General features: G+C 44.8%; 1 protein-coding gene across 5 annotated transcripts in view; it reads right to left on the bottom strand.

Annotated features, from left to right (window-relative positions):
• The window catches only part of CRTAC1 (cartilage acidic protein 1), a 631,767-nt gene that overhangs the window by 323,642 nt on the left and 280,537 nt on the right, over nucleotides 1–27,588 (bottom strand). For all 5 annotated transcript variants that reach the window (XM_033942560.1, XM_033942561.1, XM_033942556.1 and 2 more), the window contains 2 exons: nucleotides 21,408–21,544; nucleotides 1,490–1,646 (listed from right to left, as the gene is read on the bottom strand). In XM_033942560.1, the coding sequence (XP_033798451.1) occupies nucleotides 1,490–1,646; nucleotides 21,408–21,544 (294 nt within the window). The remainder of the gene's footprint in view (nucleotides 1–1,489; nucleotides 1,647–21,407; nucleotides 21,545–27,588) is intronic.

The raw sequence follows: 27,588 nt of genomic DNA, 5'->3' as shown, positions 1-27,588 counted from the left end.
AACCGGAACGACCTTCGTCAATTACATCTATTCTTCCCGCTTTAAACCTTTTTGCCCAAAGTCGCTTTTTCTTGATTTTAACTGGTATTGCGGTCCAAATAATCACAAAAAACTGGAAAAATCATGATAGGTTAAATTACACATTTTGGTGGACAACTGTATGTACTACATATAGGTTTGAAAGGGTAAATGCAGAGTGTTCAGGAAGTAATGCTTTATTTAATAAAATTTGGAATCCATTGACGCTATTTGCAAATTTAAAGTAAAAATAACATATTGCCTTCAGAGTTTTTTCATTACACATCTGGGATGGGAAGGGAGGGGGGTTGGGTAGGGATAGATTTTGTTTAATGTAGATATTGAATCTTCATATTAAGACATTTAATATTGTTAATATTAATAATTGATGGATGGGAGGGGTTATAGTTATGGTTCTATATTTTTTGCTTGTGATAGTGTTTTCTTTGTCATAGTTCATGTTATTATTCTAATGTATTTCACTATTGTATTTTATTAAAATAATAAAATTATTTAAAAAAAAAACAACAACAAAAAAACCCCTTTTTGCCCACCCATAATCCTTTTGTTGATTCATAGTGCTTTGTCCAAACCGAGTCAATATCCGACGGTGAATTTCCACAGGTTTTACTCCCTCTGCCCAAAGAAAGTGCACATTGTTCTTCGATGGTGCAATGTTTCTGATTCTATGGTTGCCATGCTGCACCGTGCGTGGATGAACTATCTGACAGGCAAAGTCCGAATACATATATTGCATTTCGCTAGCTCTGTTCCGGTTATTGTGTCATTGAACAATTGCCTTTAATTTTTGATCATTTTCCTTTAAGCAAATTTAAGATACTGCATCATTAAAGGACTTAGACTTTCTCACGTCATTTCAGTAAAGATCCACACCAGGAAGAACTCCAAACATAAGAACATAAGCATTGCCTCTGCCGGGTCAGACCAGGGGTCCATCGTGCCTGGCAGTCCGCTCCCGCGGCGGCCCCCCAGGTCCATGATCTGAAAGTGTTCCCTACCTAACCTAAAATATCCATACCCTATTCGCTCAATGTCCTGTAAGGTAAACCTCTGTCTGTACCCTGTTAGCCCCTTCACTTCCAGGAAGTCATCCAGTCCCTTTTTGAACCCCAGAATTGTACTCTGACTTATCACCTCTCCGGGAAGCGCGTTCCAGGTGTCCACCACCCTCTGAGTGAAGAAGAACTTCCTTGCATTCGTTATGAATCTGTCTCCTCTCAGTTTTTCTGAATGACCTCTTGTTTTAGTTGTCCCTGCTAGCCTAAAGAATCTGCCCCTCTCCACCTTCTCTATGCCTTTCTGCATAAAACACGGAACAGACAGAGACAGCTGCACTGAGCGGGTTTCACAGGTGTAATATTTAGAGAATATCCCTTTTGCTCCTAGGAAAACTTTGCCTTGCACTAGTACTGCCTTTTTAGACTCCCCCACCCCTAAGCCCTCTTCATACCTGTGTACTTGTTCACGCCAGCCTCAGCAGCAACATCAGATAATGCCAGAACCCCTTGCGACACGTCGCTGATTGGTTCGTCCATTTCAATCAAGATGTGAGGACCCACCTTGCCATTGGCGTAGTTCGCAATATAGATGGAGTACTTGCCAGAGCCCTATTAATGTAATGCAATAAAGGAAAGAGTAACCATATGAGAAGAGAAAAGGCAAAAGAAGGAGTTATTTTTAAAAAAAAATGTGAACCCTGGAATGCTTAACTTATTGTGTTCCCTAAGCTCCAAAAAGTTGAGTCAGGTGCTAAGGAAACAAATGCAGAAATACATCAAACATACAATTCAGACCTGCAGCAAAAAGAAATAAAATACGGTGTCATGTTAACAGTGTTCCCGCTAAGCTGCGCTGGCGTGCGCTTGCGCACAAAATATTACCTCGCAGCGCACAAGTTTATCGTCACAGCGCACACAGTGTAGAGCACAGTTCTTCAACCGCCGGTCCGCAAAAAAATCTTGCCGGTCCGCGAAGGATTCGGTCCCCGCCGCAACGAAAGGCCGGCGTCAGCTGACTTGCAACTTCCTGTTGCAGTCGCTGTGCCGGGACTCCTGCCTTCGCCGGGACTCCTGCCTTCCACCGCGTTTGCCTCCTGCCTTGTCTCCGCACCTCCAGACCAGCAGCGGCAGCTCTGTATATTTTTAACTTCGGCACAGAGCTGCCCCTAATCAATAGTTTAGCGCGGTTTCATGAGGCAGCTTCGGGGCCTTTGCTATGCCGGCCCGCTTCGATGATGCGATGTGGGCCGGCCTAGCAAAGGCCCCGAAGCTGCTTCATGAAACCGCGCTAAACTATTGATTAGGGGCAGCTCTGTGCCGAAGTTAAAAATATACAGAGCTGCCGCTGCTGGTCTGGATTCTTGGCCCACTGAAGGAGGGCAAAGAGCAGCTGTCCTGAAGGTTTCCCTTCCTCTCGCCTTTGCAGGTCCCTTTTTTCCACCTTTTTTTTTTTTCTTCTTCAAACGGCAACGGGCCCCAGCATCGACATCAATCAAGTAAGTTCCACTGTTCCTTGCAAGCGGTTCTGCTCGGCCAAAGCTTCCCCTCTGACATGAGCCACCTCAGGGGAAAGAAAGTGACCCGCAAAGGTAAGGGGAAGGGGGCAGATAATGGAAGTTGGAGGGGGGGAGAGAGAAGGAGCAGATGATGGAATGGAGGAGATGAGAGAGAGAAGGGGACAGATGATGGAAGTGAGAAGAAGGGAGAGAGAGCAGAAGGCAGATGGATGTCAGTTGAGAGGGGAGAGCAGATGCTGAATGGAAGTGGGGAAAGAACACATACTGGATGGAAGGAGATAAATAAAGGGGGAAGAAAATAGTAAGATAATGGAGGGGTGAGGGAAAGGGGTGACAAGCTTTCCCCACTCCCTTTGCAGCAAGGGAAGGAATGAGAGAGAGAGAGGAAGACATTGCACATGGGGGGTGGAGTAGAGAGGAAGAAATGCTGTGCAGTGGTGGGGAGAAAAAAAAGAGTGCACTTTGTGTAGTTTAATTTTGTGATTACCATTGTGTATTATTAATAAGATTATATTGTATGTCTATGAAAAATGAATGGAAGAAATGGTGTATACAATTAGTGCTATTATTATGGGGGTGAGGTCAAGGGAGGAGCTTGGACAGGTCTGGGGTAGGGGTCTAAGGTGCAGCTTTTGGGCCTCCCAAACAAAAAAGCGTTCCGCTGCCTATGTATACTGTGTTCTTCAGTGGAGTCTGGCTGGTACTTGACAACAGTTTGGGGCCAGATACTAATCGGGTTAAATAGGGAGGATAGCTCTACCAGCATTGGATCCTTGTATCTAAACAGTTAAGACAGGTTAAATGATTAGTAAAATAGTCCTTCCATCTGCAATGAAACCTACTCATGCTTGAAATAGAATAGTTAATATCACCTGGCCGAAAAGAGACAGGGCTGAAGTTTATGTGGCTGAGAATACATATCAGTTTCATAAGCAAATCCCATGTGTTCTTTATGCCTTAGAGAGTTTCCCTTTGTAAATTTTCCTGTTACACTATACGGACTAGAGTATGTCCCCATGAACCTACAAATCTTAAATTCAGTTCCATAACTGGCCTGGAACTTAAGCTGGCCTGATGCCTTGACAACATATTTATTTGGCTCATAACTTGCTGGCGCCCGATATTTTTAGCTCACAGTGAAAAAAGTTTGCTCACAACACCCGCCCGCTTAGAGGGAACACTGGAAACAACAATTCCTACCTAAATGAATCTAGAAACCAACTAAGCAATAGCAGATCGAAAAGCCCTCATGAAACCACATTCACCACCACAAATCAAGGCTCCTTGAATGGAAATGGGGCATATCTTGCTTAGAAAGGCTGCATTTCTAGAGGTAGCCAAAGCCTAGAACACTAACAATTCTGTTTTATTTGATAAATAATAGGAATAATATTTAGTTGTGGGTGGTCGGCATTTTTAAAACGGTGGTTGGCAGCAGTCAAATTGTGCCTGGATGTGGAGCAGTGGTTGTGGCTACAGCCTCAGCACCCTGAGATTGTGGGATCAAACCTACACCGCTCCTTGTGACCCTGAGCAAGTCACTTAATCACCTCATTGCCCCAGGTACATTAGATGGCTTGTGAGCCCACCAGGACATACAAGGAAAAATGCTCGAGTACCTGAATAAATTCATGTAAACCATTCTAAGCTCCCTTGGGAGAACAGCATAGAAAGTTGAATAAATAAATAGTGTGAAAAGTTTCAGCCTTTGATAACCAGAGCTGGTATTGTGACATCATAATGCCTCATTCCACCAGTGCCTAAGAGCCAGTGATGTCACAATGGCTTCATTGTTCTATATTTGGCTCACTTCTGCTACATTTTGATTTCTAGAGTGGTGCTGTGGTTAAAGTTACAGCCTCAGCACCCTGAAGTTGTGGGTTAAACATAGAAACATAGAAGATGACGGCAGAAAAGGGCTACAGCCCATCAAGTCTGCCCACTCTGCTTACCCACCCCCTGTCTATGCCCTAATGACCCAATTTCTTTATCTTGACCCTTGTAGGGATCCCACATGGGTATCCCATTTATTCTTAAAGTCTGGCACGCTGTCTGCCTCGATCATCTGCACTGGAAGCTTGTTCCAATGATCAACCACTCTCTCTGTGAAGAAATACTTTCTGGTGTCGCCATGAAATTTTCCGCCCCTGAGTTTGAGCGGGTGCCCTCTTGTGGCCGAGGGTCCCTTGAGAAAGAAAATATCATCTTCCACTTCGACACGTCCCGTGAGGTACTTAAATGTTTTGATCATGTCTCCCCTCTCCCTACGTTCCTCGAGAGTGTAGAGCTGCAATTTGTTCAGTCTCTCTTCGTACGAGAGACCCTTGAGCCCCGAGATCATCCTGTTGGCCGTCCGCTGGACCGATTCAATTCTGCGCACATCTTTACTGTAATGTGGCCTCCAGAATTGCACACAGTACTCCAGATGAGGTCTCACCATGGCCCTGTACAACGGCATTATGACTTCAGGCTTTCGGCTGACGAAACTTCTATTGATACAACCCAATATCTGCCTTGCCTTAGATGAAGCCTTCTCCACTTGATTGGCAGTTTTCATGTCTGCACTGATGATTACTCCTAAATCTCGTTCTGCTGAAGTCCTAGTTAAAGTTTCTCCGTTCAAGAAGTACGTCCTGCATGGATTTCCGCTTCCGAGGTGCATGACCTTACATTTCTTAGCATTGAAGCCTAGCTGCCAGGTTGAGGACCAACTTTCCAATGTAAGCAGGTCCTGCACCATATAATTCTGTAAACTGCATTCACTTACTATATTACATAGTTTGGCGTCATCGGCGAATAGTGTTATTTAGAGAATGACACGGTGGCGGTTTACCCGCGGCCACCACATTTTAGCCGCGGGTCACCCGCCAAAAACGGGGAAGAAAACTAGCAGTCGCTGCGGCGACGGGGACAAGGCCATTCACCGCCCGCGGGGTGGTGAATGGGTCTTGTCCCCGCAGTGAGGCATGAAGGATCGCGCGGTCCCCGCAGCTCACACCCGCCTGCCCAATCGATTCTAGTGTTTAGCCAGCTCTCTCCCTTCTCCTCACTTTAGTTTGTAGATTTTCTTTTTCGGCGACCCGCACGCTATCAGAGAGCCACGCACCCGCCGCTGCTCAGTTTCGATCTTCTGCTCTGACGCAACCGGAAACAGGAAGTTGCAGCAGAGCAGAAGATTGAACACTGAGCAGCCGCACGTGTGCGGCTCTTTGGGAAAGCGTGCAGGTCGCTGAAAAAGAAAGCCTGCAAACTAAGGTGAGGAGAAGGGAGAGAACTGGCTAAACACTAGAATCGATTGGGCAGGCGGGTGGGGGCTGCGAGGACCGTGCGATCACCCGTGTTCCCGGCTCAAACTGTAAGGAGGAAGTGAAAGGGAAAAGGATTCTGGGCCAAGGGGATGAAAACGGAAAGAAAAACCCACAGCAGGAAAGAAAGGGAAGGACAGGCAGGTGAGCCAGATGCTAGAAGCAGGGGTGGGGGGGAGAAGAAAGAGGGAAAAAAGCTAGATGGGGTTGAAAAGAAGAGACACACTGGTATGGAAGAGGAAGATAGGGGAAATCTGGACACAGGAAGGTAACAGAAAGAGGGAAAATTATGTGCATGGGGCATAGGGACAGAGACATAAAGGGGACATGCCATGGGGATGGTATATGGACACAGGGGGGGGCAATGGCAGATACATAGGGGAGATATTAGAAATGGGGAAAATAGGAGCACAGAAGCGAGATGGTTTGTGGGGATGGGACAGGGATCGAGCTCGCAGGCTCCAGTGGCTTGCACAAATTACATTGTAACGTGCCATGAAAATAAGAGGGAGGAAGGTAGATAGATAGGCCACGCGAGAGGAGCTGAAGGGTAGTAGAAAGGAACAGATGGTAAAGGAGGGAGGGAAGGGTGGTGGTGGAAAGGAATAGGACAGACATTGAAGGAGGGTGGAGAGGAACAGACCCTGAAGGGAAATGTGGAAGACAGAATGGGAAGAAGACAGATGCCAGACTATGAGGGAGCGGAGGGAAGAAGATGGGTGCTAGACCAATTTGGGGGGGGGTGAAGGGAGAGGCACAGTAACAGCAAATGGAAGACGCAGAGAGAAGACACACAGTGGATGGAAGGAATTCAATGAGAAGATGTGGAAAGCAGAAACCAGACAACAAAGGTAGAAAAAAAAATTATATTTATTTATTTATTTTTTGCTTTAGGATAAAATAGTATATTAGTTGTGTTGATAAAAATTTATAAACAAAGCCCTGCCAGCTGAACATCTCTTTCTCTAGTTCAGCAGCAGGAACTTTGATTTATAAGAAAGGAATAAGCTAAATATTACTGTACTAAGGCTTATATGGATGCAGCGGGGACGGTGACGGGGCGGTGAATGGGATGGCAGTGGCGGTGACGGGGCGGTGACGGTGACGGGGCGGTGAAGGAAACGGCGGTGACGGGGCGGTGCAGAGGATGGTGGGCCGGTGACGGGGCGGTGACGGGGACAGATTTTTTCCCCGTGTCATTCTCTAGTGTTATTTTACCTTGAAGCCCTTGAGTCAGATCCCCTATGAATATGTTGAAAAGGAGTGGACCCAGGACCGAGCCCTGCAGCACTCCACTGGTCACCTCCGATGTTTTAGAGAGGGTACCATTAACCACCACCCTCTGAAGTCTGCCACTCAGCCAATCATTGACCCATGCAGTTAGTGTCTCTCCTAACCCCATCGATTCCATCTTGCTTAGCAGCCTGTGGTGTGGGACACTGTCAAAAGCTTTACTGAAGTCCAGGTACACGACGTCCAAAGACTCTCCCAAGTCCAACTTTCTGGTTACCCAGTCAAAGAAGCTGATGAGATTGGATTGACAGGACACATAAAAAGGGTGGAGGAATAGCGCTGTACATAAAAGACTCCATACCATCAGCCAGAACGGAAACAACAGTACGGGCGGATGGCCTGGAATCACTATGGGTTAAGCTACAGGGAGGAGCAGGAGCAGACATTAAACTGGGTCTGTACTACCGCCCACCTGGACAACCGGAAGAAATCGACCAGGAGATGGAGGCTGAACTGAAGCAGGTATGCAGAAGCGGAAATGTGGTGGTGATGGGGGACTTCAACCATCCTGGGATAGACTGGAGTATTGGGCACTCAAACTGCGCAAGAGAGACAAAATTCATAGAAGTCACGAGGGACTGTTTCATGGAGCAGCTGGTCACGGAACCAACAAGGGGCGATGCCACTCTTGACCTAATCTTCAACGGACTAGGGGGGACAGCAAAGGAGGTGGCGGTATTACCCCCACTAGGTAACAGCGATCACAACATGATCCAGTGCAGGCTTGAAATTGGATCATCAAAGGGGAAAAGAACCACAACGACGGCACTCAACTTCAAAAAAGGAAATTATGATGCCATGAGAAAAATGGTGGGAAAGAAGCTCAAAAGCAACATAGGGAAGACGGAATCCGTAGAAAAGGCCTGGACCTTATTCAAGGAGACTGTGCACGAAGCACAAAGCATATGCATCCCCAAGTTCAGAAAAGGGTGCAAAAAAAATAGAACAAAAAACCCAGTGTGGATAACAAGTGCAGTGAAGAAGGCGATAAGCGACAAGAAAGCATCGTTCAGAAAATGGAAAAAAGACCAAACAGAGGAGAACCAAAAAGGGCACAAAGAACACCAGAAAGAGTGTCACCGAGTGGTTAGAAAAGCAAAAAGAGAATACGAAGAGAGACTGGCAAAGGAAGCAACAAACTTCAAGTCGTTCTTTAGATACGTCAAGGGGAAGCAACCGGCGAGAGAAGAAGTGGGACCATTGGACGATGGAGACAGAAAGGGAGTTGTAAAAGAAGAGAAAGAGATAGCTGACAGGTTAAATTAGTTCTTCACGTCAGTCTTCATGATGGAGAATATAACCACCATTCCGGAACCCGAGGAGATCGTAATAGGAGACCAAGACGATAAGCTGGTCGATTTAGAGGTAAGCCAAGAGGATGTACTCAAGCAGATCGACAGACTAAAGAGCGACAAATCGCCGGGTCCGGATGGCATTCACCCAAGGGTACTCAAGGAACTAAAAGACGTAATAGCGGAGCCACTTCGACAGATATACAACCTATCCTTAAAAACCGGAGAGATCCCGGAGGATTGGAAAATAGCAAATGTCACGCCCATCTTCAAGAAGGGCGCAAGGGGGGACCCGGGAAACTACAGGCCGGTAAGCCTGACCTCAGTCCCGGGAAAGATGATGGAGGCACTGATTAAAGACAGCATCTATGAGCACATCGAAAAAAATGGGCAGCTAAAACCGAGTCAACATGGCTTCTGTAAGGGTAGGTCATGCCTCACAAACTTATTGTACTTCTTTGAGGGAGTGAACAGCCAGGTGGATAAAGGGGAATCTATAGACATCATTTACCTTGACTTCCAAAAAGCCTTCGACAAGGTGCCACACGAGAGACTGCTTAAAAAGATATGGAACCACGGGGTACAAGGGGAGGTCCACCGATGGATCAAAAACTGGTTGGCAAACAGGAAGCAGAGGGTTGGCGTAAAGGGCCACTACTCAGACTGGAAAGAGGTCACGAGCGGAGTTCCGCAGGGGTCGGTGCTGGGACCACTCTTGTTCAATATCTACATAAATGACCTAGAGGCGGGAACTAAGTGTGAAGTCATTAAATTTGCAGATGACACCAAACTATACAGCAGGGCTCAAACCAAGGAAGACTGCGAGGATCTCCAAAAGGATCTAACGCAGCTGGAAAAGTGGGCCGAAAAGTGGCAGATGAGCTTCAACGTGGGGAAATGCAAGGTCATGCACGTGGGGAAAAAGAACCCGATGTTCACATACAAAATGGGGGGAACACCACTAGGGGTTAGTAACCTGGAGAGAGACCTGGGAGTGATGGTAGACGCAACACTGAAGGCATCGGCGCAATGCGCCACAGCCTCTAGGAAAGCAAACAGAATGCTGGGTATCATTAAGAAGGGTATTACAACCAGGACGAAGGAAGTCATCATGCCGCTGTATCGTGCAATGGTACGGCCGCATCTGGAGTACTGTGTCCAGTACTGGTCGCCGTACCTCAAGAAAGACATGGCGGTACTTGAGGGAGTACAAAGAAGAGCAACCAAACTGATAAAGGGAATGGAAAATCTCCCATATTCTGACAGATTGAAGCAGTTGGGACTTTTCTCCCTGGAAAAGCGAAGACTTAGAGGAGACATGATAGAAACCTTTAAGATCCTGAAGGGCATAGAAAAAGTAGACAGGGACAGATTTTTTAAATTAAGGGGCACCACAAGTACAAGGGGGCACTTGGAGAAATTGAAAGGGGACAGGTTTAGAACAAACGCTAGGAAGTTCTTTTTCACTCAGAGGGTAGTGGACACATGGAACGCGCTTCCAGAGGCTGTTGTAGACAAGAAAACATTAAATGGTTTCAAAGAAGGTTTGGATAGATTCCTAGAAGAAAAAGGGATTGGGGGGTATAGATAGGTATAGACCATTGCTCAGGCAATGGGCCTGATGGGCCGCCGCGGGAGCGGACCGCTGAGCAGGATGGACCTATGGTCTGCCTCAGCGGAGGCAACTTCTTATGTTCTTATGTACCCTTGGTGAATCCATGCTGACTGGGATCCCGAAGATTCCCTTCATTCAAGATCGTGTCCAATTTGCTTTTAATTAGTGTTTCCATGAGTTTGCACACTATTGATGTGAGACTCACCGGTCTATAATTCGCAGCCTCTGCCCTGCAACCCTTTTTATGCAGAGGAACGACATTAGCTAATTTCCAGTCCAGGGGAACTTTCCCCTTACTTAGGGAGAGATTGAATAGCTCAGCCAACGGTTTCGCCAGGACATCGCTCAATTCTCTGAGCACTCTTGGGTGCAAATTGTCTGGTCCCATGGCTTTGTTCGCCTTGAGTCTTGCCAGTTCACTGTAAACTTCACCTGGTGTGAACTCAAAATTCTGAAACGGGTCTTCTATGTTTTGTGTTGCCTTCAACTGCGGACCGTGTCCCGGTGCCTCACAGGTGAAGACTGAGCAGAAGTATTCATTCAGTAGTTCGACTTTATCGGAATCTGCTTCCACGTAACTTCCGTCCGGTCTTCTAAGGCGTACTATCCCGCCTGTGTTCCTTTTTCTGTCACTAATATACCTGAAGAAGGATTTGTCCCCCTTTTTAATGTTTTTTGCCAGAATTTCTTCCACTCGAAGTTTTGCCTCCCTAACTGCCATTTTGACCGCTGTAGACCTGGTCCTATATTCTACTTTTGCCTCTCTTTTCTCCGTGCGCTTGTAGGAGAGAAACGCTTTTTTCTTCTCCTTAATGAGGTGCGAGATCTCCGCGGTGAACCATTGGGGTTTATTGTTTCTTTGTCGTTTACTTACTGATTTTATGAAGCGGCGAGTTGCTTCATGTATGGTTGATTTCAGTGTTAACCACTTAGCTTCTACATCATCGGTCTCCGCTTGGTCCTGCAGCATCTGGTTCAAACCCATGCTGCTCCTTGTGACCCTGGGCAAGTCACTTAATCCCCCCATTGCCCCAGGTACATTAGATAGATTGTGAGCCCTCTGAGACAGATAGGGAAAAAGGCTTGAGTACCTGAATAAATTCATGTAAATCGCTCTGAACTCCCCTAGGAGAACAGTATAAAAAATTGAATAAATAAATATGCATTGCTGGCACCTATCTGGGCATCAGCATTAAACTTCCAGGTAGTCAGGGGTCTTTCTGGAACCTACTTGGTTACGGCTGATATTTTCACATATTTTATGTTAAATGATATGCTCAGGCCCTCATGTACACCTGCATGAGAACTGCAAGATAACAGGGAACATCACTACATTATTTCCGATCCCATTATACCACCATCAGATAAGACCGAAATCACAAACCCTATAAACACCTGGAACCACTGCATTAACGGGACCACTGTTGCCAATACATCTTTTCACAACCCAAGATAAAGTGACTTCTTATATTTTGTTTAGTAGGGTTTGTGATTTTTTTTCCATCTGGTAGTGATATAATGGGAATGGAAATGATGTTCCTAGTTATGCTGCGGCTCTCATGAGGGTCTAAGCACATCATTTCACATAAAATATGTAATTATATATTTTTATAAGTTGTTTATGCCTGTGAATAATTGGGAGAATTGCTTTACACAGGATATTTTTGAGTATTTACTCCCTATATCTAATATACTAACTAGGATTACCATACATCTGGGAAAACCTGGACATGTCCTCTTTTTAGAGGACTGTCCAGGTGCCCATATGATTTTTTTTTTTTTTTTAAATGGGGGAGTCTGTCCGGGTTTAGCCAGTTGTCCCAATTCTCCCATCTACCTCCTCCCCAGCCGCTGCAATTCAATCTTCAGGCAGCTGGCAGCAGCAACAAAGTGAGCCTTCTGCTGCCAGCCTGCCCTGGAAACTGCCTCTCTGCAGGTCCCACCTATGCAGGAACAGGAAGTCGCTGCAGAGAGGCTGCTTCTGGAGCATGCTGGTGACAGCAGGCTCATCTTGCTGCTGCCGGTTGCCCAAAGACTGAATTACAGTGGCTGGGGAAGAGGTAGGTGGGGGGAGTTGGGAGCTGGAGAGAAAAGTCGTTAAGAGAATCAGCATCGGAAGTTGGAGAGCTGAAGAATCAACATCGATGATCGGGAGAAATGGGAAGGGGGGCAGGAGAAACAGCATGGAGGAAGGGAGGGAGGGCTAGAGAAAAAACATGGAAGGAGGGCTGTAGAAACAGCATGGAGGGAGGGAGGCAGGAAGGGCTAGAGAAAAAACATGGAAGGAGGGCTGTAGAAATAGCATGGAGGGAGGGAGGGAGGGAGGAAGGGCTAGAGAAAAAACATGGAAGGAGGGCTGTAGAAACAGCATGGAGGGATCTGGAGAAACAGCATGGAGGGAGGGCTGGAGAAGAGCATGGAGTAGAGTAGTGCTGGATGGGAAGGGAGAAACAAACAGCAGGAAAGGAGGTTGGAAGCAGAGAGAGAGAGGGGCACATGCAGGGGTGGGGAGTTGGGGGTTGGAAGAGGAGAGAGAGAAAGACAGAAAGAAGCACCCACAGGAGAGGAGGATTGGAAGGAGAGAGAGAGAGAGAGAGAAGCACCCTTGGGGAAGGAGGGTTGGGGGAGGGAGAAAATAGCACTAAAAGGGTACAGAGGATGGGAATGAGGACCAAGGAAATGGGTGAAAGGTGGGGGGGTCACTGGGTGGAGTGTGGGCGGGGCTGTGGGACCTTTTTTTGTCTTCGGAAATATGTTAACCCTAATATTAACTCTCCATTGCCCCAGGTACCACAGTTAGATTGTGAGCCTGCTAGGACAAATAGGGAAAATACTTGAGTACCTGATGTACCATCAGTGTATTGTACAATGCTTTGGGTGAATCTCTTCATGAAAAGGCTGTTAATAAATCCCAATAAATAAATACTGCTGATATTCAACAATGATACTCAGATAGTTAGCAATCCGGTTAACTTAAGACAGCATTTTTGCTATCCTAAGTTCATCAGATATATTTATTTATTTTGTACATGTATATTCTGCACTATCCAAAGTTCTAAGTGGATTACAAAGGAGACACATAGCAGTAATTTAAGACAGTAGACAATGGTTTTAATAGCGATAGTACTTGGGCAACTCCCGGCTCCACCCTGATTCCACTCCCAAGTCTTCCCTGGCACTAACAAATAGCGCTGCAGCGGTCTCTCCGAATCTTCAGCAGCACTCTCCAGTTATGTTCCGCTGAAAATCTGCGGATCACCTAGTCATCGAGGAACAACCAGGAAGGAGTTATTCCTAGCCATTTTTCTTCTGCTGAATATATCAGTCTTAGAAACATTATTCAAAACGCACCTTGCTTTCTGAGGTGAATAAAACAGCAAGGCAAATTAAAGATTTATAACAATGGTGAAAGCAAGAAATTTATGGGTGCCGCTTGTGTAACTGCATGTCAATTTTATGAACGGAGTAATGCTTCATTTTTGGCCATATCTACATGGCCAAAAGATATGCAGTTAAAATCGGACAGTACTCTAGGCCTCTCAGGGACAGAACAAAACTTAGACAGCAACAATATGAAGTCACTATCTCTATAAGCTATTAGGTCAATTTTCAGCAGGTAATAATATAATACTATCGGCCTCTTTTACAAAGCCGCGCTAATGGCCCCGAAGCCCACAGAGATTTAAAGGGCTTCGGGGCTGTTGCTGCACGGCAGCCGCTAGCGCGGCTTTGTAAAAGAGGCCATATATTTTTTAATATATTTTTTAATCTCATTTATTGTTTTACCACTTAATTTGTTTTATTTTATCATTCAAATTTCATTTAAATTTCCCCAGAATTCTATTGCTTCAACGGTTCTCCCTCTGCATCTATTCTTTTATCTCCCCTCTTTTTTCAACCTTTCAAAGTCCTTTAGATCATTGTAGTCTTATTAGAATGTTTATTTTCTTATTTTTCTCATCTATTCTCTATTTTATTTCTTCATTACTCTACTAATTGTCATTTTTCCAGGTACTTTAGTTAGATTGTGAGCCTTCGGGACAGTAAGGGAATTTCTAAGTACCTATTTTACTTATAATTTTAATGCACCCTATTGTCTATTTTTCTGTAAACCGCTTAGAATCCTAACGGAGTTTAGCGGTATATAAGAAATAAATTACATTACATTACATTAATAATAATAATAACATTTTTTTTTTCTATACCGCCGCAATCTTACGACTTCTAGGCGGTTTACACTGAAGAGAGCTGGACAATCAGCGAACTACAGAATAAAATTAGTAAAAATACACATATTTCTCTAAGTTATCAGCATGGGTGTTAATAGTTTTAACATGGTATCTGATTAGGAGATAAATCTATTGAACAGTGCTGTCTTAATTTCTTTCCGAAATGCGCCTTAGGTCAACCTGGCTCTGTTGATGTAATTGCCTAGCCAGGTCTGCTGTTTACTAGCTTGAAACTTAAAAGTTCTGTCCAGAAAGGACCTGTATTTGCAATCAGTGATCCTTGGATAGGCAAAAAAGATTACAATTTCTGGTTGTCCTAGTGGGGATGTAGCTCGAAATGTGGTAAGAGATAGCTAGGGACCATTCCCTACACCACTTTGAAGCAAAAGCAAGAGAACTTGAACATTATTCGTGCCTCCATTGGCAACCAGTGTAGCAGTTTGTTGTAGGGACTAAATGCTCGCTTTTCTTTAGTCCGCATATTAAGCGGACAGCCGTGTTCTGCACTATTCTTAATTTTCTCACAGTTTTTTTTAGGTATACCCACGTAAATGATGTTGCAGTAGTTCAATGTGGATAGAACCAATGACTGAACCAGCTTTAACATAAGGGAAACATAACATAAGGGAAACATAAGCATTGCCTCTGCCGGGTCAGACCAGGGGTCCATCGTGCCCGGCAGTCCGCTCCCGCGGCGGCCCTCCAGGTTCATGACCTGAAAGTTTTCCCTACCTAACCTAAAATGTCCTAACCCTATTTGATCGATGTCCTGTAAGGTAAACCTCTATCTGTACCCTGTTATCCCCTTCGCTTCCAGGAAGTCATCCAGTCCCTTTTTGAACCCCAGTCCCTTTTAATTCCAAGACACACTATTTGGAGGCTTAAGGCTTGCCCCATCTGTTGCCCCATCTGTCTTCAACTTGCTAGTATTAAGGAGGAGCTCTGCAAACTTAAACAGGAATTGAATACACAAAATCATACCAACTTACCACCTCTACCTCAAAGAATAAAACAGCCCAGGAATAAATGGATCACAGTAGGCTCAGTAAGACTGTGACATGTAACACAGAAACATCCACCTTCACTAATATTACCTCTACAGAATTCCTTCACTCCACTAGTGCACTACGATACTCAAGAAAACAAAAGGGAGGTGGGACCAGTGGCGTACCTAGCATATGTGACACCCGGGGCCCATCATTTTTTGGCACCTCCCCCCATCTGTATGAAAAACATGATTTTTTAGTAACAATCCACATCACATCACCTAGGAAAAGGCAGCATCTTACATATGCAGTGAGCAGTATAACATCAATACATCCATTGTAAAACTAAACAAGCCAGACTAGTACACTACACCGTCAATCCTAACAGAAAACGATGTCTTTCGAACACATAGAACACAGAAAACACCTTTGCCTAGTATGGAATATGTAATCACAAACTAACCCCTCCCACTTTTACAAAACTGTAGTGTGGATTTTAGCCACAGTGGTAACAGCTCTGACGCTCATAGAATTCTGGGCATCAGAGCTGCTACCACCATGGCTGGCGCTAAAAAACACTCCACAGTTTTGTAAAAGGGGGGATAAAATAGAAATACATAGACAAAGGTTAAATTGAACCAGCAAGAAGCTGGACTCTGCATACAATGCAACACCACAGAAACAATGACACATGTCTCCTAAAGCAATAAATAAATAGAAAATATTTTTCTACCTTTGTCTTCTCTGGTTTCTGATTTCCTCATCTTCTTGTTACTCTCTTCCTTCCATCCACTGTCTGCCATCTCTCTGCCCCTATATGGCATCTTCTCTCCTTCAATACCCCTTCCAGAAACTGTATGCCTCCCCCTCCATCTCTCCTTTCACCCCCATTGGTCTGGCATCTCTCTCCTCTCCTTCCCTCTTTTAACTCATAGTCCCTAACTTTGACATAGAGAACAGTCCAGATGTGAACAGTCTTGCCACCAGCATTGTGTCTTCAACTCATCAACCAGCTGATGAAGGACCAGACATGTATCAACAAAGTACTGCCAGAGAGGAAGAGCTTCAGATCACCAAGAGCAACTTGGCATCACCTAGAACTTGGACACCAGACTTCAACAGAAGACAACATGCTTCTTCAGCAGAGCCATCACTAACCCAGTGATCTATACACGGTGCCAACATTAAAGACAGACTCTTGATAAAGGCACATACACCAAAACACTTCCACTGTCGAGTCTTTGAGCTATTGTGACATATTCACCAATAAAGTGATTTTTTTGAACTATACACCCCTGGCTGGTCTCCTGACATCTTGTCTTCACGACTCCTCGTTGAATGAAAAAACAAAAGAAAACAAGTAAAAACATAGACCCTATCCTAGGCCACCAGGACATTGGACAGATAAGCACAGGAGGCAATGGAGAGGTGGGGGTCCTCAGAAGGGGGGAATGCTTCTTTTGGGGGCTTGCAGGCGGTGGATGCTCTGGGGTAAGGGGTTTGAGAATGGTGGACAAGTCACACAGAGCAGAATTTTAGCATGCTATAGCCCTTGCCATATATTATCCATACCATCCTATAAAGGGAAAAGGGATGGGATCTGAATATCAGCATACATTATGCAAAAGTGCCACCATATTACTCATTCATCATTGACACTTATCCATTTATTATCACCATCTTTACATGAATAGATATCAGTATAACTTCATACAGCTATTTCTTGCTGAAAATGTATGTCTAATAGATATTGTACATCTATATATATGTACATAGAGGGAGAGAGAGATCACATATAAATGTCTACTGAAAACTGGACTGAAAAAACCTCTTCATTTCATTTAAATACTGACTGCCCTTCAGACAGTAAAGAGTTTCTGCGACTATTAACCTCAACTGGATCTGAATCCTCTTTTCATTCTGTGACAGGGTTAAACATTCTGTCACTGGCCAGCAGAGGGAAGCCTCAGTAGTGGCAATGGAGTTCATTTGCATATAGGTTCCTGCAAAAGCACCTGGGAACTGTCCACTCACCCTGAGTGGAAAAGGCATCTGTATTGGGTGCATGGAAGCGCCCAGGGATGCTTAAGCTTGCTCAAGCCTGGGCATGATTTCACCTGAAAGTGTCTCCCTAGGGCCGCAATAGGCGCCTGTTAGGCCAGCAAAATGCTGGCCTACATTTCAAATAGACGCGGGCGCTAAACTGATCATGGCAAGGAAATCTCCCTGCCGCAATCAGCTGAATGGCCATGGCAGGGAACCCCCAAACCCCACCGTAAGTCAGCCATCAGGAGGGATGTCCACTCCCTCCCATTACCACCCATGAACCCTCCACACTGTCTATGGCAGGAAGGATGTCAATGCCCTCCTGCCAGAACCTCCGAAACAACCCTTGGCAGAAGGTTTGCCAATGGGAGTGGCTTTAGGTATCTGTCCAAGCGGAGTCTTAGGCCACTCTGTGCATCCCAGAATGCACTGGGAATGAGGCTTAAGACTCCGGTTGGCCTATGGGAGGGGCCTTAGGCACCTGGACCAATCAGGGCCTTAAGCTCCTCCCCAGTGCATCCCAGGATGACCAGGAAGGGGAAGGCCTGCCATACTTAAGAGAGTAGGCATCCCTCTGGCCAGCCTTACTAATAAAGGTACCGGGGGAAGGGGGTCTGGCTGGGTTTGGGGGGGGTTCGGGGAGGGGGGTATTGGCAGAATGGAGTCGGCATCCCTCCTGCCGGGGATTATTTTGGGGGTGACGACAGGAGGGACTGGGCACCAATAATTGGCAATTAACATTTCAGAATTGATGCTAATTGGAATTAATTGAATTTATGCGAACTTGGTAGGCAAAGAGCACAAAGTGTTGTGTCATCTCCAGTGCATGTATCTAAAAGTGAGCATGCTTAGGGGCAGATTGTGCACTTTTTTATTATTTTTTTTTTTTGGAGTTATGCACAGGTTTTTGACTTGTACGCACAACTTAGGTGCAGGCATTTAAACTAAGAAAAAATCCGGCGTACATGTGAGCACTTAAAAAGTTAAGGCGCCTAACGGTGCTAAGCACGATTCTACAAGTTGTGCATAACTTTCAAAGGATCACGTTTAGCACTGCAAAAGTTGGTGCCGATTTTCTAGGTGCAATATCGGGCCCTAAGGTGCGTAGATCAGGTTTATGGGGCGCCTTAGAATGCCTAAGGTTGAAGTAGGTGTGGCTAAAACCGGAAATGACCTTAGGCACCTCTGTAGATAATATGCCCGTCAAACATAGGCGCCGGAATTGCAGGCCTCGAAAACCCTGGCCTACATTTCCAGCACCTAAGTCCGAGGTAGCCGCAATTCTACAAACGGCGCTGTTACTTGATTGAGACAAGATCGGTGGCCGATTTTTAGACAGCCGCCGATACTGCCACCATTTGTAGAATCCAGCCCTTAGTGAATTGACGGAGCGCTGGAATAATTTAATGAATTCAAATGAATAATTGACCTCCGCTAAATAACGAGGATCTGAACAAAGTGATTTATCATGAAGTGTATCAATGATCCTCTCGAAAAGAAAGGAAAGCAAACCTCAGAAACAAAAAAAAAAAAAAAAGAAGAAGAGCTGGTTTGCAATCTCATTAAAATGACAATTAGAAAAGTTACAGCTGTGCAGAGATTAGAATGTCTGATTTGTGGGCTTTTGCAATTATTAAGGACCATTTAAATTAGGCTCCACGGCCCACCTGTTCTCCTTATCTTTTTTTTTCTCTTCTAGAATGAATCCCTCCTGTTAAAATATACTATGCATGCATCAGTGTGTCCCACTTTGGCCTGATCAACCAGAACTAGAGCAATGAAGAACTTTATCAGCCGCTGACTGACAGCTTGTATTCTTTTGAATAATTCTGCACACCCCTTTCTGACAGTAGAGCTGGTGCAGTTTGCTGGTATCACTACAATGCAAAAAGTGGCCAGCTGCTAGCACCTGTGCCCTCCTCCAAGCTGCCTATTGTTCTGGTGGAGCAGCTGTGCCTCTGATTTAGTGATAATCATTAGAAAACAAACTGCGGGAGGAGGTGTAGGATGAAAAAGCAGCTGACAGGTGGTATAAATCACAAAGACACTGTTTATCAGCTGACACTTTCTACCCTGCCCCCAACACATCCCCTCCCCCAATCTGACAGCACTGACAACTGGGAAAAAAAATCCACACAGAGGTGCTTAGGGATTTTTTTTTTTTTTTGCTGAAAGGTTAGGACTCAAAACTAATGTAAAAGTGAAATGAGATTAGAGTGGAGGAGCTGCTGGGCCTATTATTCTTCGCTCAGCCAGAGCTGACCAACTTGTCGGGATCTGAGGACTCGTCACTACAGCTGTTAGACTGAGAAATGCCTTCACGCATAAACCTCCTTTGGGCCAAAGAGCAAAAGACAGTCGGATGCACGCAGTAGGGTCCAGGGTGCTTACGTACGGTACATAATCACCACCATACTGGGACAAATTGAAGGGCCGTCAAGCCCAGTTTCCAAGAGTGGCCAATCCAGGCGACAAGCACCTGGCAGGATCTCAAGAGAGTTAACCTCACAGATTTTATGCTGCTTATTCTAGAAATAAAGGATTTTCTCCAGGTAGCTTAGGAGCTTTTCTTCCAGGAATTTGTCCAAACCATTTTTAAAAACCTACTATGCTAATCACTTTTACTACATTCTCTGGCAACAAACTGCAGAACTTAGTTACATATCTAGTGAAGAAATATTTCCTCCGGTTTGTTTTGAATGTACTTCACCATGTGCTCCCTGGAAATTGTACTTTAGGGAAAAGTAGAGAAGCAATTTACATCTACCTGTTCCATTCTACTCATGATTTTATGGAACGGGAAGAGAAGTTTTTGGCTTAACAAGTGAGCTTGGTAATCACTAACTTTTACGGTCTTTGGTTTGGCAAAGAAAGTAAACACATGTAGGGTCTGATTCTATAAATGTCGCCTAGCTGCATTTAACTTGTAGGCACTGGTTGGCATGGTCGTCAATCAACCACTAGATGCTGCTTATTGAATTACGCTTAGCGGCACCTAGGCATGCTTAGAAATCACTAGGCGTCCTTGTGGCGGGTACTGGTATAATTTACCGGTGCCTAACACGGATGCCTAAGTCAACCACACCTATTCTCCGCCCCTAACCGTGCCTACTTTGTAGGTAGGTGTTAGGACCATCTAGTATTCCGCAAGCAACCCTAATTAAGGCCCTTTTTTTACTAAGCCGTGGTAGAGTCCCAGAGTGCTAAATGCTCCCATGCACATAGGAATTCTATGGGAATTGGAGCATTTAGCACTCTGGGCTGCAATAGAAACCTCTATCGTGGTTTAGTAACAGAGGGTGTAAGTAATTTTTTAATTGGTTTTTAATAGCATGGTCAATGACCACACCAATTAAGTCAATTTAAAAAACTGCATGCAAATTTAAGATAGGCGTCGTGATTAGGGCGCCATTTATAGAACTTCCCCCTTAGTCACAAGGTAAGCTTAAATGAGTATTCAGTTTTATTGGCACTTTATCCCAAATATCTAATCGAAAACAAAAATACCAGACTATGAGCATGTACATGAAGGAGATACTAGATGACCCATAAAGTGTTTGCAGAAAAGTGGGGAGGATTAAGTAGCAAGAGATGAGTTCTTATTGAAAGCATTTTTGAAGATCTAGAGACCATGTATATCTGCTTGAAGGCAAGTCCAAAGATGGAGAAGACTGACAAGGTGTGAAGAGCATGTAGGTTAAGTGGAGAAGTGTGTTGACAGAAGTGAGGTCTTGTCCCAACAACATCTTAAACCCTACTGGGAGAATTGTGTTTTCCTCCATACTGAAAGCCCAATAGACACCCTCCCATAGAGTTTTCGACATTGTCTTCTAACGCTGAAGTCCTACATACCATACTGAAATCCCTTCTCCACACTCTGAAATCAAAGCTCTGACCCCTCCCCCCCCTATTAAGACCTTCCCCTCTTTCTTCCCATTTCTGGTTGGTGAATAACATTCCTCTTTCATACCAAAAGCTTCCATATCTCATTCATACAAGGAGCTCTATCATCTGCCACCCTGAAAACTTTGGCTTGCCATCACATCTATAGCACTGCTGGTCACTTTACAGGCTATGCCCTACTTACCTTCCTGTCAACGCAAGCCACAGAACGGCCAGCAAAGAGGTTAGCTACACCCCTGTTGAGATTGACTTCATCGCTCAGGACATCTTCCCAGCGTCCATTTCGGAATTTGAACAGCTTATCCTTGTAAGTGGCCACACCTATAAAAACAATGCTACTGTTTACATCCTGTATTATAAATGTAAAACATTACCAGTGCTACTGGAATAGCTAAAATTGAGCTATTTGATGCTGTTACAATTAGTAGTTGAGTGACAGGTGTTATATGATAAACAGGGCTAGAAAAATAGGTGATAAGCAACTCAGCAGTTAGAATGCTCCTGACTGTATAAAAAAATACATCCCTATATTCCTTAAGTAAAACAAGAAAAAATGTTATCTAAAAATCACAGTAGGAAATCATGCACGGAGTCGGCTGGCATGGGCCCATTTCTGGGTACTGGTACAAACAGATAATATAGTGACTCAAGCAAGGACACTTTACTGTGATCTGCCTACTTATCCAGGTAAAGGACAACAATAATGCCGGCTTGACAAATTGTTTCTGGGTGAGCCAATGAGAACCTCTATACCTTTTATTGGACTAATAAGGGAAGCATTCCTAAGTCCAGATTGAAACTCCGACAATTTCCAGTTCCGGAACCAAGAGACAGACCTTGAGGTTTGGGACTCCGATTGCTGAGAGAGTGAGAGATAGGCTTTGGCATAATAGATATTTGCATTGTATAATATCAAAGTATGAGATAAACTTCAGTACTAATAAATCATAGCTTGTATTAAATTACTGTGTGAGTTACATTTGTAGAGCTTACACTGACCTACCAGCTTCACATAAAAACACATCATAGTAACATAGTAAATGACAGAAAATAAAGACCTGAATGGTCCATCCAGTCTGCCCAACCATACACGAAGTGAGCAATAGGCCTATATTAAGAATTAGGCTAAAATTAATTGCATTAGCCTGAAAATGTAACAAGAAATTATAAAAGTTTGATTTTGTTTTTGTTAAAATGATACATGATACGTAATTTTAATTGTGATTTTCGTGATCAGCAGCCAAAAATCTATAAGATACACCTGAAAGTGTTGAAGAAGCAAAAACTTTGTTGTCCAGTGAAATCTGTAATACTTCTCTTGACCATGTCCAAAGATGACATCACAGGAGATTTGGGAAAATTCACAAATCTCAGATTCAAATGTCTCAGTTGATTTTCCATTGCCTCCAATTTATAATTAATCAAACCATTTATCCTTCACTAACATTTGTTGAACTGTTTGAAGTTCACCAATCTTCTTATCTAAGGGCTCCCTTCACAAAGGTCGCACTGGATTAGCATGCACTATAGCGCGCGCTAGCCGAAAATCTACCGCCTGCTCAAAAGGATGCAGTAACGGCTAGCGCGCGGGGCAATTTAGCACGCGTTAAGGCCAGTGCTCCCTCTAAGCGGGCGGGTGGTGTGAGCAAAATTTTTTCCCCGTGCGCTAAAAATATCGGGCGCCAGCGCCAACTCGCCCGATTCTCCTCTCGCCGCGGCCTGCCATCTCCGTACGCCGTGCGCTGTGACGTGACATTGTGCGCTGCGAGGCAATATTTTGTGCGCCAGCGCACGCCAGCGCAGCTTAGAGGGAACACTGGTTAAGGCCCTAGCGCACCTTCGTAAAAGGAGCCCTAAATGTCTCTGAATTGTAACCACAGAGCTCAATTCCTGCATGGATTCAATTGCTTGACAATACAAAGAGTTAATCTTTTCAGAAACAAAACCTAAACACTGGGAAAGACTTCTCCATCTTACTTATGGTCAAAAGTACCTCTCTCCATCCTGATTTTGATACACTGGACGCCTGGTTCTCAAAAGGCTGTACTTCATACAACAAGGATAGCCTTCCGCTCACCAGAGAAGCTTCCACATCATAACATAGTAAATGACAGAAGATAAAGACCTGAATGGTCCATCCAGTCTGCCCAATCATACATGCTCCATAAATTAATTTAAATGGTCCTTTTTCTTAGATATTTCTGGGCCAAAAACCCAGAACCTTGCCCGGTAGTGTGCTTAGGTTCTATCTACTGGAGTCTCCATCAAATTTCTTGGTAATGTTAGTGATGAGCACGGGGAAAGGTTTCACCAGGACATTGCTACAATGGAGAAACGATATCAGGGCAGATGGAATTCATCAATGATGTCTGACTATTGTTGGACATTAGATGCTCCTAATCTCGTCTATAAACGCACTTCCAACAGCAAAACAATTCTAGAAAATAGTATTTATAGGAACTCTTAAATTGGCGCAATGCGTTACATTATGACTGCTCATGTTATAAATATTTGCAATTTGCTTAAAAACTATGGGCTCCTTTTATGAAGCCACGTTAGCGGTTTAACGCGCGTAATAGCGCACGCTAATTTGCCGGCCGCGCTAGCCACTACCGCCTCAGTTTTTCAGCTAGCGCGGGAGTTAGCGCGCGCTAAAAAGTTGCGTGCGATAAAACCGCTAACGTGGCTTTGTAAAAGGAACCCTATATGTGATAGGAGAAAACTGAGGCTATTTTCTTACATAGGAAGTCAAATTCTATAAAGTAAACCTCATTTTCTTCTTGCTCCAGAAAAAAATGTTAAAATTTGTTGCACAGTGTAATCTGATGTGGACTCTGCAGGCAGAAGGTGGTCCTTGGTCCAGAATCTGTGAGTGCTAGGGGAAGTACGCAAAAGGGAATGGGGAACCAGCCCCAGAAAACAGGAATGTGCCTAGAGCAGGGGTGTCAAAGCCCCTCCTCGAGGGCCGCAATCCAGTCAGGTTTTCAGGATTTCCCCAGTGAAACTGCATGAGATCTATTAGCATACAATGAAAACAGTGTATGGAAATAGATCTCATGCATATTCATTGGGGAAATCCTGAAAACCCGACTGGATTGCGGCCCTTGAGGAGGGACATTTTTCACCCTTGGCCTAGAGCAAGGCGGAGAAGGGGAATGATCCAACGCTGTGGTCAATAGGGAGTCACAAATTGAAGATGAGTTAAATCAACAAACATTACGAAGACTTATGTGCAGAGGAGAGTGAGAAGTGGGAATCTGTAAAGGGATGGGTGAGCCAAACCTGCATCGAGCAGCAGCTGACTAGGGAAAAGTGTATTGGAGCTGGGGAGTGAAGTAGAGAGTTGAACAGGGACAGAAATCCCACCCATCCCCGCCAGGATCCTCTCCGTCCCCACCCATCCCCGCAAGGAATTACCTCCATCCCCGTCCGTCCCCATAAAAAACAGCAATTACTTTTGACAGGATCATAAATTCCACAGTTTCTTTTGTGTTTGCGCTGCTGTTTTCCTTGTGGAATCTCTTTGGTGGAACCCTTTTTTTGTTTTCTGTTCAGATAATTAACTTATAAACCCCCTCTTTTACTAAGGCTAACATGTCCATTATATTATATGGATGAACCCTGCTTCCAAAGCCTTCCATCCCCATGGGAGTCCCGTTGGCTAGAAGGGGGTCCCCGTGGGAGTCCCGTGGGTCAGAGGGGGGTCCCCATGGGAGTCCTGTGGGTCGGGGGGATTCCCACGATCCCCGTTCCCATGCAGACCTCTAGAGTGAAGGGAAATAGAAGGCTGGGTCAAGGGAAAATAAGAAACAGAACAGGCTAGAAAGATTTAGGGAGTGGGGAAGGAAGAGCACTATTAAACTCACTGCCCCCAATTATAAAACATCAAATTACGCAAGAGAAGTAGAGAGGGAAGAAAAGTGCCAGGAGGAACGAGGAGGAAGAAGAAATTAGGAGAAATGGAAAAAAAAATTGGGGGAATAGAGTGTGGTGTAGATGGGACTGAGGGAAGAGAGGGACTGCTTGGATAAAGTGCTATGAAGGCCTAGAGCAGGGGTAGGGAATTCCAGTCGGGTTTTCAGGATTTCCCCAATAAATATGCATGAGATCTATTTGCATGCACTGCTTTCAATGCATATTCATTGGTGGAAATCCTGAAAACCCGACTGGAATACGGCTCTCGAGGACCGGAGTTCCCTATCCCTGGCCTAGAGAGAGAATGATGCTGACAACCTGTGATGGGGAGAAGACAATGGCAGGACCTCAACTTGTGATATGTCCACATTATCTGCCTTGCTCTTGACACTTACCCCCTCTTCTATTAAACTGCGCTAGCAGTTTGTAGCGCAGAGAGCCGCGCTGAATGGCCTGCGCTGCTCCCGACGCTCCTAGGAACTCTATGAGCATCGGGAGCAGCATGGCTCACTGCGCTAAAAACTGCTAACGCAGTTTCGTAGAAGAGGGAGTTAGATACAGGCCAGATGTATTTTGTTTTTCCTTTTTTTTTTCTTTTCTAGAAATTTATTGTGTTATGAATTGAGCACTCACAATTGTTTTCAAAAGTTGACTCCTACAATGCAAGCAACAACTTTTCTAAAATTGCTACTTAGATATGATTGCCTATTGACACGGGTAAATCAGCCTCTTATATGTACAAATGGTGCCTACGCCTTCTAAAATAATCTTCTTTGTCACCTGAAGAGTCACACAAACAAGTGGTATCTCAAAAGAGTCACACTCTATTGTTATCTGCCTTCAATTTTAACATTTAAATGTTAATTCTATGCTATACTTTTTAAAATTCAGATACTGTATAATAGTCACAAGAAGTTAACATGAGAGACTGAAGCCTAGAACAGTAAAGAATAATTACCCATTTCATAGGATCTATATAAAGATTATTCTTTGTTTTTAAACTTCAGCTATTCATTGAAATACATAGTTGGAAGTTGCCAATATGTTTACTCTTTCCCCAAAGCTCTGCTCAGTCTTGTTTGGCTCCCTGGGTTCAGATAGAGAGTAAAAGGACAGTTTTCTTGTATAACATATAACATCTTGTTTGTGAAATCCTGCTATAATCATTACTATACTGCCTATTCAAGACACCACAGATAAAATAGAAATAAAATAAATGAGAAGAACCACGACATAAAGTGGAGATAGCTAGGGAGACAAATTGGAGGCTTGGGAAGAGATGCACAAAGCCTAAACCATTAAGGCGTTTCTCCCAGCTTATGCTTCCAGGAAAGCACTGGGATAAGTTGCACTGAATGACCACAGTTAAAATGAATGTTTTACAATGGCTCCACTAGTTTTGGCAGCTGTGCAGATTGTTAGAAAGACATTAAAGAGTAGATGTCTGCTTCGTTTCGTGTTGATCTTATAAGGAATCAGAGGAAGATGCCTAAACCCGAAATGGCCTACCATATAAGAAAACACTGATAAGGCTTCGAGTTATTCAAAACTCAGCAGTTCGGCTGATTTTTGGTTTGAAAAAATGGGAACATATTACTCCCTATTATCAAAAACTACATTGGTTACCGATGGAGGCAAGAATTTTGTTTAAATTTTCCTCTATCTGTTTTAAATCAATATTTGGTACTAGTCTTATAGCCCGTTACATTAACGGGTGCTAGAATATATGTGTGTGCGTCTGTCTTTATTTTTTTCTCTCTCTCCTTAGCCGCTTTCTGTATTTCTATCTGGTTTTTTTTTTTGTTCCTTGGCTGTCCACTACCACCACTTGCCTGCTCCCCCTGTCCATTCTCCCTTCCTTTTACCTCCCCTGTGTCCTCCACCACCCCATCACTGCTCACCTTATCCAGCAGAAGCCCTTCTCCCTTTGTTTTACCTCCCCCTGTCCATCATCACCTCCTTCCTGTTCCCCCTGTCTTCATTTTTCTGCCCCCCTCCCTGTTCCTCAGCACCTGTTCCCCTGTCCATCAACCCCTTTTCTGCCCCTCCATTTCCGTGTGTTGCAGCATTTCCCTTCCACCCCACTTCCCTGTTCAGTATTTTCCTCCCCCCATACCTTCCTGCTGAACTCCATGGCCTACTTATGTTAACAGCCTGCAGCCGCCGACAGCAGCCGCCGCAGCCGACATCCGCCTGGGGGAGGGGAGGAAGAGAGAGAGCGAGCTTCGGGCGGCCAGCAGCTGCTGCGGCCGACATCCGCCTCGGACCGCCGCGGTCGACATCCACCTGGGGGGGGGGAGGAAGATAGAGAGCGAGCTTCGGGCAGCCAGCAGCCACCGCGGCCGACATCCGCCTCGGGCCGCCAGAGAGAGAGCGAGCTTGGGGTGGCCAGCAGCCGCCGCAGCCGACATCAACTTGTCTTGCCTTGTGAGGCCAGACCGTAAGCCGCG

Source organism: Geotrypetes seraphini, chromosome 4 (assembly GCF_902459505.1).
Source record: "Geotrypetes seraphini chromosome 4, aGeoSer1.1, whole genome shotgun sequence".
NCBI classification, from domain to species: domain Eukaryota; kingdom Metazoa; phylum Chordata; class Amphibia; order Gymnophiona; family Dermophiidae; genus Geotrypetes; species Geotrypetes seraphini.
The sequence above is the reverse complement of the archived record's forward strand: the minus strand, read 5'-3'. Positions and strand labels throughout refer to the sequence as shown.